The 15,075-nt window shown below is 37.7% G+C and overlaps 1 protein-coding gene across 5 annotated transcripts in view; it reads right to left on the bottom strand.

Annotated features, from left to right (window-relative positions):
* Window positions 1-15,075, bottom strand: part of MECOM (MDS1 and EVI1 complex locus) — a 389,661-nt gene that overhangs the window by 22,938 nt on the left and 351,648 nt on the right. For 3 of the 5 annotated variants that reach the window (XM_006890373.1, XM_006890372.1, XM_006890370.1), the window contains 2 exons: window positions 12,348-12,435; window positions 6,948-6,974 (listed from right to left, as the gene is read on the bottom strand). In XM_006890373.1, coding sequence (XP_006890435.1) covers window positions 6,948-6,974; window positions 12,348-12,435 — 115 coding nt within the window. The remainder of the gene's footprint in view (window positions 1-6,947; window positions 6,975-12,347; window positions 12,436-15,075) is intronic. The other 2 variants (XM_006890374.1, XM_006890371.1) reach the window with 1 other exon arrangement.

The raw sequence follows: 15,075 nt of genomic DNA, 5'->3' as shown, positions 1-15,075 counted from the left end.
GGTCCTTGGAGAAGGACATCATGCTTGGGAGGGTGGAGGGACAGCGCAGGAGGGGAAGGCCCTCTATGAGGTGGATTGATTCAATGACTGGGATAATCGGGATGGCAGTGTCAGAGACAGTGCGATTGGCACAGGACAGAGCAGAGTTTAGGGCTGTTGTAATAGGGTCGCTATGAGTCACAAGCGACTGGAAGGCACATAACAACAACAAAGTAACTGATAGTATCACTATTCTATTAAGGATCTTAACAACAAACTACAGATTACAGAGACAAGTTCCAGGAACCACAGAGTCATAAGGAAAGAGCTCACAGTATGAAAGAACATCAAGCATTCCAAATGCTGCAGCTTTTGCCAAATATGTGCAACCCAGAAAGAAAAGAAAAAAAATTAAGTATGTAAGAGGCATACTGCCTAAGACTGTGTTAAATTAATATCTGGATAGCCCAGATTTTCAAATGGGCTCATAAGCAAAGAATGTTGATGAAATATTAATTTGTTGTAGACAAAGAATGAGTTGTCATGACAGTTCATTATAACCTATATTATTTTAACTTCATATAACTTGGCTTGTGCTAAAAGAAAAAGGGAGCAGTTAGTGTAACTATATGCTTAGAAAAATATTCTTAAAGAAAAACTATCTCACCTAATTCTTCCCCTCCAACAACTTAATATTTTCACCTATAATCTGGACGTTTTTAATTCATCTGTACATACGTTTAGCAATGTCATGACCAAAGTGTATCATTTACTTTTTAAATAAATTTAGTCTCTAATGCCACTGATACAGTCATGAACCCATTTCCTTTGACCTTCCCAAAATGCAGTTCCCTCACTTTTCACATTTTACTTGGAAGCTCTTTACTACTGAATGTTTAAGTCAAAAGAAACTAAACTTTCAGATCACCGTGGTAAATTAGCTTATCTATTTCTTACTTAGTTCTCAGGGCACTTAAGTCACAGGGGAGCTTAAAAAAACTATTCACAGAAGTATGTGCACTCTGTGCCTTACACATTGTGCTGGAATAACAGATCCAAAGACTCCATGCAAGAGCTTTGACCTCACTTTCATCGCCATTGAGTCAGTCAGAACCAACTTACAGCTGACTCTCCTGGGGAGAAGAGTCTCTCAAGGCTATCAACTGCATCAGAGAAGATTAACCATCTTTTCTCCTGAAAAGCAGCTGGTAGATTTGAACCACCTGTTGACTGAGTTGGCCAGTCCAGCTCCTTATCCACTAGGCCATCAGACATCCCTATAACTGCACATTTGCAACTGGTCAACCCAAATGACTCATTCTTTCGCTGATGAGACAGCAGGGTAGAGATAGTGGCCTGATTTAGAGACCTCAAGGTCAAAAATGGAAAGAGAAATTTTCCTACTTAAAAAGGAAATGTGGGAAATACATCCTGTAGACTGTGTGAACGTGAACAAGGTCCCCCTCTTACAAAGGGAATGATGTAGGCTTGATTCTTCAAATGACTATTCATGTTCTCATTAGCTCTCTCTCTTCCCTTTAGCCTGCAGCCTGCCCTCTCATTTCATGCCCAGACTTCTAATGTGAGCTACAAATTACAATGTGCAGGGTACCACTCCCAATTTGCCAAATGTCTTTCATCGAATATGGTGTTAAAAAAAAAAATATATATATATATCTCAGAGGAAAGTCAAGATCCATTTACTTGTCAGACAGCAAATGTGAACGCATGGGGAGGCAGTCGGGGCTCGAAGCTCAGGGGTTTGCTTCATAATCATTCAGCTGCTAAAACATTCTGCACAGATGCAAGTGGACAGCGCATTTGTCACGATGAAGGATTTTGACACAAACTGATCATGGGGCAGAGAAATGGAATGCTGCTGCTGCTTCTCAGAGCAGATGGAGGAAACCCATCTCTGCTGAATGTGACCACTATCCCCACCCTCACCCCCAGCCGGGACATTAGCATTTCCCCATCACATTGGATTTTAGGAAAAACCAATCAGAAAATAGGCGATACCATTTAAATGCATTCCTCTTAAGTGTTCCTTATGGAAAATAATTTCGATGTTTCATCTGTGTCGTGGAATAAATTCTCTGAGTGAAAAACGACCCCTGGCCTTCAAACTGATTAGCAAGGGTGAGGGTCATTGTCACATGTATTTATTGGGAAGAATAGTAAGTGTGTGGATGATGGTTATAAATGTTTAATTTATGTACATTTAATATCTCAGTAAAGTTTCATTATCTAGTGGTTTTAAATCATTCAAGCGTCTGCGCTTCTGACAGACACAGATTGCCATGGCAACGTCTTATAGAAACACGCTTTCTTATATATGGAAAATAGCTGACTCATGACCATTCTTTTTCTCAGCTTTCATCCAGACCACAGAAAACTCGAAGTCCTTCAATGTACTACAGAGCAACGGGCCGTTGAGAAATGTGTCTTGCTTTAGTAGCTGCTAATCTCTCCTTTGGAAGAAAGATGACTGTGATTAGTTTATCTCAAACTGTTTTGATTTGGGAAAACCATTAAGAAATAGGAACACAGATTATGAGCTTGATGACTACATAATGGCATTCTTAAAGATCATACAAAAAAAATAGGGGTTATTCAAATGCTTCTCTTAAAAAACCGCCTCAGCTTGAGCTTCTGCTGTCAAACGAGAAGAGGAGAGAATTGGGGGGGGGGGGGGGGGGGGCGGGGCGGGGAAGAGAAAAAAGATGGGAAAGAATTGGAAGGTCACCAGTAACACCTTTGTCTCTTTGTTCAGCTAGCAACCCCTGAAGCAGAATAAAAGTCATCACTGAATCTTTCCTCTCATTCTTCGTAAAATTTATTCTCATGGCACTTTGCCTCAGCTGGAAAGAATACGTTCCTCCATTAGGAAAGAAAGTAGTGGCTTAGATCCCTTCTAATTGTGGGCGTTACACAACACTGGGACCAACCTCAGATTATGCTTTTGGATTAAGATGATATACCAAGTGCATTCTTATTCCTATTCCCTCTTAAGCACTGTTAACAGGTGTTGTGGTGTGTTATCCAGTCAGAACCGGCTCATAGATGACCCTTCAGCAGGTTTTCAGAGACAGTAAATCACACAAGAGGAGATTGCCCATCCTTCACCCAGGAAGCAGCTTGTGGATTCAAACTGTTTGCCTTTGGGATTGCAGCACAGCTTCTTAATTTGAAGCCACTACAGTCCCTCGTATGAGACTAAGGTGTGCCTGATTCAGACCATGGTATATTTAACCACTTGCTATGCATCTGAGAGCTGGGCAATTACTAAGAATGACAGAAGATGAATTGATGCCTTTAAGCTGTGGTGCTGGAGAAGGGTACTGAATATGGACTGCCAAAAGAGCGAACAGATGTGTCTTGGAGAAGGTGAAGAAACAATGCTCCTTGGAGGCAAAAATGGTGAAACTTCCTCTCACATACTTTGGGCTTGTTGCTAGGCCAGGCTATTCCTTGGAGGAGGAGATTCTGTTCGAAAACATGGAAAAGAGGAAGACCCTCAACCAGGTGGATTGGTACAGTGACTGCAGCAATGGACTGCAGCAGTATGTCAGAGATTGTGAAGTTGGCAAGGGATAGGACAGGGCTCAGATCTGTTGTGTATAAGGTCACTACGAGTCATACTCAACACCATGGCACGTAACAACAATACCATCAAACGTATGAGTCCAACTCCAACTTTCTTCTGGGCTCTAGACTGACTCCTATGCTGTTCCTTCATAAATAATACAGTTTATAAAAGTAGTAGTAAGTTTTGACATTTATGTTGACATCTGACTTAATGTTTTAAAAATCAAGGCAAATTGGGATAAGCAAGGCAGAAATTAGCTATATAATTTTCTGTTTAAATGACAAGGGCAATGCATACCACCATAAATAAGAGAATGAAAAGTGAAATTTGCTGGGAATAGGAAAAATAAAGAAGAAAAAATTGTAGATCTCTTATTTTAGAAAAATTGCTTTGTGACCCATTAATGTCATAGACTAATCTCATATCAGTAAGTGACAGTGTTTTTTTTCCCTATGCAACAGTAATTTTTATTTTCATATATAATAGTTGTTGATGGTATCTGCAGTCAGATGTCTGGAAGAGGAAGTTGTTTTACCCCCTTTCAGTCCCAGAGAGGCTATTAACTTTATACTGACGCAAACTAATACTTAGACATAATTCCCTAGCCCTTACAAAAAAAATGCGGCTATCTCTCTAGTTAAATAAAGTATTTTAAAAACATTTCAACAGGCAAGATATCATCAAGTGGGACCTACGCATTCAGATTAATATTTATTATCTGACAGCCAATAATTGATGATAAAAGTTTCCTACTAAAACTATTAAAGTGACAGCCTGATTTTATGAAATGATATGTACAGCAGCTCAATGAGTAAGGTACCCTAATATTTCACAAATTAGATTGCACATGCTTTTATCATAAAATAACTAACCTTTCATAAATAACTTATGTTGGGAAAGTTGTAATCTACCAGTTTTCTATATTTAATTCACTTGATAATCTTGACAAATCTCAAAATCATGGTCATTTGGGAGAGAAGGAACTATTCTCATTTTAGACTTATCTGGTTCCATGTATCATATCTGTCATAATCATGAAACCATTTAGAGTTTCTCTCCCCAAAATTATAAAGATATGCCTTTAATACTTCCCACTAATATCTATGTTTTATAGTGATATCCATAGTGGTCACATTGGTTCGAACACACATTAATCTCTATTACTGAAAAGAACTGTCCCTTGGGATTTCCAGGGTTGTACACTTTACAATGGAAAGGCTGGAGTGTTCCTTTCGACTAGCAGCCATGGATTTAATCATTGTACCACCAGGGCTCCTCAAATTTTAGAACATAAACGTAAACTATAACTCAAAAAAAAAAAAGAACAAAACCCCTCTGATTCAATAGAATGGGTGTATTCCCACCTAATGAATGCAAAGGCAGTTGTATCCGGAATGAGAATCTGAGTGAAAATCTGCATAGGGTTTGTACATTTGTAGAATCATTAGCCATCCATGGAGGACAATACGTTAAACTTAAAGCCGCTAAAGAAATGGAGTTCGTTTCAATCAATAAAGGCTTCAGGCAGGAGAAGCAGACACCCAGGCAAACCTCTACATGGAAGGTCAGAGGAAGACATAGGCAGGAATGATGAGAGAAGGGTGGTCAAGGGGTAAGGAGTTACACTGCCAACTCAAAGGTAGACAGTTTGAATCCACCGACTTCTCCTTAGAACAAAGATGAACAATCCTCTTGTACATTTTATAGCCTCTGAAAAACTTCTGGAGACTTAGCTAGGAGTTGGGTTTATGGCACATAAAAACAACACTGCATAACTCTAACTAAGGGCCCTTATATTTAAAAGTTGGGTCGAGGGATTATATTTTAATCCCTTCTTATTATTTTGGAGGAACAGTCTTCTATGTCCTACAGCACTCTGGTCAGTTTGCTCTGCTGAAGTAATCTGGGTTTGCTGTGACACTGAACCGTTTGCCATTGGAGTCTCAAATGCCATACTGGAACAAGTGGGCCATAGGTGGCCTAACACTGTACAATGGTTACCCATCGTGATTGATTCAGACTGATTCAAGTTTGGAAGCAGGAGTGGCATCCACTTCCTAAACCACATGCCTCTGGAAACTCTATGAAGTTGGAGAAATGACGCTAGTTCTAGAAAGGCTTTTTGTTACTAGGGTTACTTAACAGCAATAAAAAACAACAATAAAATTTTGTTAAATGAACATGACACTTAAAAGTGAAGAAATAGATAAATAGTTAAACATCTATGAGGATCTAAGCGGGGGCAGAGGTATCAGGTTGGGGGGGGCAATCATAGGGTCATAAACTTGATGGGGGGAGGGAAGGGGGTAGTTAAGGAAATGGGAAAGATCCAATGTGAAAAACAATGTTTATAAACTTTGTAAGTAAGCTAGTATAAAATTAAAAGAAAAAAAGTTCTGTCAGAACAATAAAAAATTGCAGTTAATCACATATTGTATAGAAGGAATGAAGGAATAAAGTGGAGGTTTTGGTGGTAAAGAAAAGCTAACATTAGAAAGAAGAAACAGGTAAATACTCAAGTGCTGTAGCCTTCACTCATTTCTACGAAGCTATAGCATGACTGAGTTACAGCCAATTAAATGCTTTCTCCATCCTTCAGAATCCAGCATAGTTTTTAATGAAAAAGAGAATAAAGAGAAGTAAAAGTATTTGAAGAAATTGTGGAACATATATTATTTCAATGGCCCCAAGGTTTAGTTGCAGGTGAAAACTAAATACACAAAAAAATCTCTGTCTACTGACTGTCTTCTCCAATAAAGAGCAAAGCTGTCCCCAGGACCACTAACTAATAATTGACTGAATGCAGGAACAGTAATGGAAAGGAGAGGAAGTGAGGCTCCATGCTAAAACATCCATTTACTAGGCAGATACGGATTTTTAAGCATTTAGCCTTATTTCTTCAAATAGGCAGAACCAATTTCTGCCCTGGGATAGATGGCTGCGGATTCTAATGTCAGCCTGTGTCTACATCTAAGTGGAGGTTTTATCCTTCAGAAACTTTTATCAAAAGCATCTTTAATACGCTGGTGAAAGCGTCGCCCCAAATAGTGGTTGTTTTCACTTACTGACCCATGTCGAAGCCTCTTTTAACAACATGTTCCCAGGTACCCGGAAAAAGTTCCACATCAAGGAATAATTACCAGGTATGGGTCAAATGCATAGAATAAACCTCTTTCTATAAATAATTTGTAGCACGTAAACGACCAATTATAAATGAAGGCACTATGCAATTTGACAAACGTGGAAGACATTTGCTGCTGCCATGTCACTTAGTGGAGGGGGCTCCGTGCACTTCTCATCTGTATTGCAATTCAGAATGTAAATGGTTTTCTTTTTAATGCCACATTGTTTCAGTCAAAAATAGAAGTAGGAAACTTACCCAAGTTCTCTGATCAGGCAGTTGTAACTGGGAGCAAAATTGAAACAAAAACAAAAATTACTTCTGTGTTGATATCTTTATTGCAATCTATCCTTTGAGAAATTAGCATTTATTTTAATTTGTTTTATCATGTAACTAAACCTTGAGTAAAATATTTGGAAATGAAAAGGAAACATTTTTAAAATACTGCCGAGTTTCCTCTACTTACCTAAATTAAATTATAGAATAATGGTTATCAAATACAGTGTTCTTTCAGCCAAGAAACTTAATACTCTGTACTACTGAAGCTGAAATAGATGCTCCCTTTTAAATTTGCATTCTTGACTGCAAAAGAATATTCCTAATATTTACATCAATACTTAAAAATGAACTCATTTAATTCATTACATGAAAATCTCTTCTTTTTAGAAAGTTAGTAACAAAGGAAAGAGGTATTTATTCAAAATATGAATTTTTAGATAACAAAAATATTACATTTGGAAATATACTACTTGACCCTATGTGGTTCAAATAATTACTAGTGAGAAAGCCTAAGAATGTTAACTGAGATAGCCAAGAAAACCTAGTATTTACTAGAAAGGTTCACTAGGAGAACTTCAGGGAATTATAAGCTTTTTCAGGAAATCACAGAGGTTATGCCCTTTAAAAAAATACCATTATTTTTTCCTAAGATTTCATATCTTTAATAAGAAGGGCAGGTTACTTAAAGTTTTAACACTGAAAATCTAAAAATAAATACTTATTTAATGCTAAACAGAGATGGTGGGGCAAAGACAAATTATTTTTCACATTAATATATATGATAATTTAAGAAAAGACTTTCCGTAACTTATCCATTCCTAATTCTCTGGCACATAGTAAAAAGATACCCCAACATAAGAAAGAAACTATCAACAAATAAAGGTCAAAATATAAGTAGAGAATCTTTGCTGGAGATATATACAAAGTCAGATATTTGAGAACAAAATGGATAAATAATCCAGTATGTTTGGCTATAATATATATGTCTCTATATAAAAACAATAGTATTTTAGATATAGAGAGAGATATACAGACAAGATGGATGGTTGATAGATAGATACAGATAAGATGGATGATAGATTGAAAGATAATAGATGATAGATGATATAGATGAAATAGACAGATAGATACATAGATATAAAAGGTATGTTGTTGTTTTGTACCATCAAGCTTTTTTGAATCAATGCATAGCTGACCCTCCAGTGGGTTTTCAGAGGCAGTTAATCAAATAGGAGGAGATGGTTCATCCTACTCCGCATAAAAGTAAGAAATTAAAGCCAAGGAATAATAGCTTTATAATTACCAAATTCTTTCTCTGATCATTCAGATAAACTATCAATAGGAATGAAAAGAGGCTTATATGGAAATTCGTTCAATGAACATTGTGAAGCTCACATCCCAATACTATTTCTTCTATTTTATCTCCATGTGGCTCTCATCTCTGTTTCAACGTTAAAATCTAAAACAAAGCACCACAACTACTTTTAAACCACAGATTCAAGAGCAAGCCTTTACAGTACTTATCTTTCCTTTGTAATAAATGAACTTATTTAAAGTGGAAAAGAAAAGGTTACATTGTCCCCGGCTTTTGTGATGACAGACAAAACCATGTGGGGACAGCAAAAGGAGTTTTGGTGGTGAAGTTAGTAACACCAAGGGCTGCTGAGGGAAAGGTCAGAGCTTGACCTCACCAGTGACTCCATGAGAGAAAGATGGCCACCTTTTCCCGTCGTAAAGATTCCCCGCCTCAGGAACTCCACGGACAGACTCATTGGTAACGGATGGAATATCAAGACTTGTATGTCAAGAGCTGAACAGAGGAATTCAGACTCTCATAATGATTTAAATCTGCATTTACCTTTTGAATTTGATGCATATATTTGCATGTCTGTTAAGCCTTTATTTCCAAGGAGTTTTAGGGTATATATTATTTCTTTTTTAAAAAAATTAATTTTAATGAAGGTTTACAGAGACTTAGGGTTTCCAGTCATTCATTATTGCACTTTTCTCCCTGGCCACCTCCTCCCCGCCCCCCAGTTCACTTTTCTCCTTGATGAGTAAAAGAAAAACTCTTTCATTGTTATACAAGCCTTCCTCCCAAGTCCACTGCACTGTGCGGCCTTCATTCTGGACTCCTGCCATGACAATAATACATAATCATATATTATCATTTCTAAAGCCCAAAATTAAAAAGGAAATTAAAAGATGTATTGCAATGGGAAAGTCTGCTGTTAGGGACCGCTCCAAAGTACTAAAGAGCAACAATGTCACTCTGGAGACTAAGGTGCACCTGATAAAGGCCACGGTCTTTGCAATCACTTGCTATGTGTCAAAGAGCTGGACAATGACTAGGGAGGACAGAAGGAGAATTGATGCCTTTGAGCTGCATTGCTGGAGAAGAGTGTTGAAGATACCATGGACTGCTAGGAAAACGAACAGGTTCTCCCTGAAGAGGGTTAAATCAGGCTGCTCTTTGGAGGCAAGGATTCTGAAACTTTGTCTAGCATACTTAGGACATGTTTTAAGGCAAGATCAGTCCTTGGAGAAGGGATGTCATAGTTGGGAAGGTGGAGGGACAGCGCAGGAGAGCAAGACCCTCGATGAGATGGATTGATTCAGTGACTGGGGTAATCGGGTGGGTGTGTCAGAGACAGTGCGATTGTCAGAGGACAGGGCAGAGTTTAGGGCTGTTGTGCATAGGGTCGCTATGAATTGCAGGTGACTTGACAGCACATAACAACAACAACAATGCCCAAATAGCCTTTCAGGAAAAATCGAATGACTTATATATTGAAGGGACTCACCTATCATTAAATAGGTTTTGTGGTCTAAACAGGAATGTGCTGGGTAAAACTCAAATATATTCAAGCATTATAAAATCATCCTTGCAAACTATCTCTGCCAAGTGTTGATGTGTCAATTAATGAACAATTTCTCAAAAGTGCCGAGAATAAATAGCCCCCTTCTTATCATAATGATAATCCCCCAAACAGATAGGGTAGCTATCATTCTGATTTTTAAGGTTCAGAGTCCAGAGTGTGGTTTGCTCCATTATTCTTTAAAGGGGCAAAGAAGTCATGAACAGTCTTATCAAAGTACGTCCACAACTGTGGGATCAGGGTAAACCCTGGGAGCAGAAGAAATTCCTTGTGTTTTGGCTTCATGCTCCGTGTCACGGTTACTGTGGTCCAGTGAGGTAAAGGCAAGAACATAATTGCAAATACCCCTAGATGCGCAGGACAGCCCTGGCAGAGAAGTGTGGTGCTGAGCATGGGAAAAGATTATTTTACTGAGATTCCTTCATATGAAAATATAGAATATGTACGCATTCACAAGAAGAGGCTTTCCTAGTTAGATTCTTCCACATATATGCTAGGGATACTATAAGTACTAAATGCTATGTGAACAAACAGTGCTGCTTACGATGACTCCAGCAAGATGGATTTTGATGCTGAAATAGGTTTGATAGATAATCTGAGGAAGACCAGATTCTTTTAGAACTTTTGAACATCTAGGGCTAAAGCAGATTTTACAAGGGGGCGGGGAAAGATTGGTCTAAAGACTCATATGAAAATGGAAGCTGAACCCATTTTTTCCCCTGGCACTTGCCTTTATACCACTAGCATTCTGGTGAAACATAGTCACTTAACATTGAAGCAGCCATGATGTTATAAAAACAAAACATGTCTGTACCAGAACCCTGGTGCCCTCACATCCTCTCCAAAGACCCTCCCAGACTAGTACAGGTTTTAGAAATAATAATAATAATAGTATAGAAATCATTTAGATCAGCCTAACTATACACAATTGACTCTGGTGGCTTAGTGGTAAGAAAGTGCTGCCTAGTTCGAATCTACCCCGTTGCTCTGTGGAAGAAAGATGGGGAACCTATTCCCGAGTGATTTACCGCCTCTGAAAACCTGAGGGGCAGCTATGGGTCGGGTCTAACTCAACGGCACAAAATAACAAAAGCAGAGAGACAAAACCCCATATCTGGTAAACATTTACCACTTTGGAACTAACTTCTTTTTCATATATATTTTTATAAATCATATGCATCCTTAACCTTCCTAGATAAAATAAATACAAGAATATGTTCAAGCCTGTTAATACCAAATGAAGTATACATTTTCCCAAAACAAGTATACCAGGCCAACAGAGGGAACATTTCCGATGATAGGTTGCTCCAGCTAACACAGGAGGTACAGTTTTATCAATATCATACACCATATTTTTACACACACAACACGCCCGTCGTGGTTTTGTCAACTATTCTTTCCTCCAAAAGAGAATTCAAACTGCCAGAAAGGTAGTGCGGGCAGGCACCTCTATAGTTTCTTCTCACCTTTCCTCAAAAGCATCCTCACTAAGCATCCCCCTAGTCTATCTTTGCTCACAACAGTCTTTGTGCAAATATATGGCACTCTGTCATTTAAGACCTTAAGAGAAAAGTATTTTCAAAAGCGGAGAAGAGGAATCAGAAAGGGAAGAAAACCAATCAAAAATCTTAGCCTAAAAGGCAGAGAAACACCTTGAATGTGAACAGACCACAATGAAATAAATCGGTTCACACTATTTCAAGTATGTTAATGAAAAGTTTGCTTATTCTGTATACTTTAAATAAAAATAAACCAAATATAAACAAACTCCCTCCCCAGTTTTAAGATAATTATAATATCTGCTCTACTAGCTAATTCTCCAAAGGTGACTGATATATAAGTCAATTGTTTCTAATAAACCACACAAACATGTTAGAAACAGAGATGCACTAATTAGACAACACTGTCTTTTTCTTCTAATGAGCATCTGAGCAACTGTATTTATTTTGATAAATGGACACAGCCTCATTCAGCAAATTGCTCTGTGTATCGTGGTGAATTCTTGTGTAAATACAGAACTTTGCTGGAACGCTCAGTGGTCTCTAGATAAATTCCTTTACCCTCTCTGGTAAACTTGTCAGGTAGACCCATTTCCTGTTTTTTATCTCAGCAGTAGAAGAGTAAGACCATCACGAGTTTAGGATAAGTGACAGGATGATCTGTGTATTTGTATCAGCAGTTTTTAAACACAGAAGACACCTTCAATATGATTTTACCTAACTGAATTTCTCTTCATCCAAATACTGCACTGGAACGCTAAAAGTAATTAACAGCAGATGATGACTTAGTACCAAAACTCTGTTATTTATACATGTATATTAATCACTTTTTCTTTAAAGAGCTTGGGCTTTAATTCAGCCAGAACTTCCTGTGTTCTTCCACACCAGCGTCAGAGGAAATCCTAATGTGCTCAAGATTTCTTTTTTTTTTTTACTGCACCTGCTTCTCAAGATCAACAAGTTAGTGGACAAACCTCAAGTCTCAAAATCAAAATACTTACTTGTGGGTTAAGCAGGCATCCTGGAGAAGGTCGCAAGTATTTCTCTTTTAAAGCTTCAAACGGGTCGGTTAACTTTCTTTTCTCTACTCTGAAAGGTTAAAATTAGATTTGCTGGAGATGAATCATTCTCAGATCAGTCATGACATAATCACTGACATGTAAAATAGCTAACAATAAGTAAATGAAAGGTTTCTGGGAAACACACTAGCAAAAATATCAAGATGTCTGTTTAAGTCTTGAAGAATACGCATAGCACTCAAATGCTCAAAGAGATAAGCTCCTGTTTATAACGGGAGGGGGAGATCTCTTTAATGACTAGTAATAATATGGAGGAAATGTGAAAAATAAGAAGTCATTAAACTGGGGGCATTGTGAGAAATCATGCCCCTTTCCCTTTCATATGTGGGCAAGAATCCTTGGCAGCTTAGGAATCATGAGGGCAGGATAGATTTTAAACAATAAAGCCATTTTCTAGTAAGAAAACGTTCCCCTACTATTCCTTATGTTTTTTTCCGTATTGGCCAGTGAGAACAGGAGTTTCCAACTTTGTTATCTCTCTGCTAACCACATCATGAGGTGTAAATTTCTTCCCTTAGTTATCTCTGCTGATAAGTAGGGTTTCTCAGGAAGACAAGGAATTGTTGAAGATAGGAAGAGATATGTAAAACCAGAAGTCCTTTGTGATGCTTTAAAAATGTCATTTAAAAAATGTCATTCTGGGGGTTTTTGGTTATTTTTAATACTAGTTTATTTACAAAATTTGAATACATTGATTTTGAGAAAAGATTCTTCCAATTTTCCTCACCTCCCTTAAACACTTCAAGAAATGACCTTGTGAGGTTCTGTGTTATATTAAAGTAGCTTCTTTAAACATATATTTTTAAAACTATTGAAATTTAAAAAAAAATAGAATCAAAACATATAAAAACAGCTATCATTATTTTGAAACTTTGTACCTGCTACATGTTTTGGACATAATATTCCACTTATAAAAGTAAATACTATTATCTACCTATTTTGTGGATTTAAAAAAGTCTTTGAACTGGAAAACAGACTTAAACTGAGGTTTGATGCCAAACTTTGGTTTGGGTACAATGGCAGGACTGGGATCTTAACTGGGACTGAAATATCAGACATAAAACAGAGAACAAGCGAAAAGAAGATTAAGAAGAGTTGGGAAGGAAAGAAAGTCTTGGAAATTAGTTTGGCAATAGACTGAAATTGCTCACTGATTTGGCGATAGCACCTTAATAACAAGGCGTAACATACAATCTACGTACAAAACACAGAAGATGCGTTTTTCTTCTTTAGTGATGTAACTCTGATGGGAATGAGGAAATTGTAATTGAAGGAAAGAAAAAGCTCAAATACATTATTGAAGCCTCTGAGAGAGTTTATATATTGCCTTTCACTATTTCCTCTGCCAGTCTTGGAGAGGGCAATCATGCCTGGTAAGACGGAGGGTCAGGGAGGAAGAGGAAGGCTCTTAACCAGGTGGACTGACGACTGCGGCAATGGGCTTGTGTGTGTCAGAGACGATGAGGGTGGCCCAGGACAGGACAGGGTTCAGATCGTGTTCATAGTGTGATTACAAGTCATAGTCAACCGGCCAGCACCTAACAACAACTACAAGTCTTCAGACATTGGCAATATTTCTTTATTAATACATTGTAAATAGTTTAAGGAGAAGAATCTTAATTCTGTAGATAATTTAAGAAGAATCTTAATTTTAAAAAAGGTCAAACCTGGTAGTCTGAGTAACTATTAAGTAATAGGAACTCAATAAATATTGAATAGCAGAAATTCATCTTCTCATAAAAGACAATCAGGAAAAGTACACAAATACTCTCATCTTAAATATATCTAATACCAAAAATCATGCACACATTTCATTAATTCCTGACAACATTTAAAAAGTGAGAGTAAGAGTAAATATGTTGTTTGTTGTGGTGTACCATGGAGTTGGAACCGACCCATAGCTGGTGCTCTAGAGGGTTTCCAGAGGCAGCTAATCGCACAGAAGGAGATTGCACATCCTTCTCCCACGGAGCAGCTGGTGGCCTTGAACTACACACCTTCAGGATTGCGGCACAGCTTCTTGCCACTAGACCACCACAGCTTGGTAATAATTAACACGTGTATTGTTACTTAGGCCATCTACCGAAAAATTACATCATTCTGAATGGCCCAATGAGTATTACAGGATATTGTTCATGAGGTTGTTTATTACTAAACACAAGTTTTGTTCAAAGAATTTTTGGAAGCATCAAAGGAAACTAGATAATGAAGGGAAGTTTCCCTCACTAAGCAGAGACATGCTTTTCAAGCCGATTACGGACATTATATACATAACATTGTTGTGGTTAATATCTCATTTAGTTTGGGGTCCTAAGAGATTTATTTAGAAATAGGATGTAACCTCTGTTTATTAAGAACGTGTTGGTGAGTTGCGAAGATTTTACTCTTGCTGCTGTATGTCCAATTTTATTCAAAATACCACTGGCCCTTTGAACACCCATATTTAAAATATACATATTTGCATTATTCCTTCAGGAGCCTCATTCTTCTACCACTTAACAAGTTACTTTAAATACGACTTTCCCTTATTTTCCACTTTTTAAAAGAAAAGGTGCTTAAAAGAAATTTATTGTCAAGGGAAAACTCCATGAGCCTACTTCAAACTCCCAGCTTCAGAGACACAAGAATCAAGTCGCAACCTAATTTGCCA

Source organism: Elephantulus edwardii, unplaced genomic scaffold, assembly GCF_000299155.1.
Source record: "Elephantulus edwardii isolate Elephantulus edwardi_28Jun2011 unplaced genomic scaffold, EleEdw1.0 scaffold00088, whole genome shotgun sequence".
Classification (NCBI taxonomy): Eukaryota; Metazoa; Chordata; class Mammalia; order Macroscelidea; family Macroscelididae; genus Elephantulus; species Elephantulus edwardii.
Note: the sequence above shows the minus strand (reverse complement) of the source record. Positions and strands in the feature narration are given on the sequence as shown.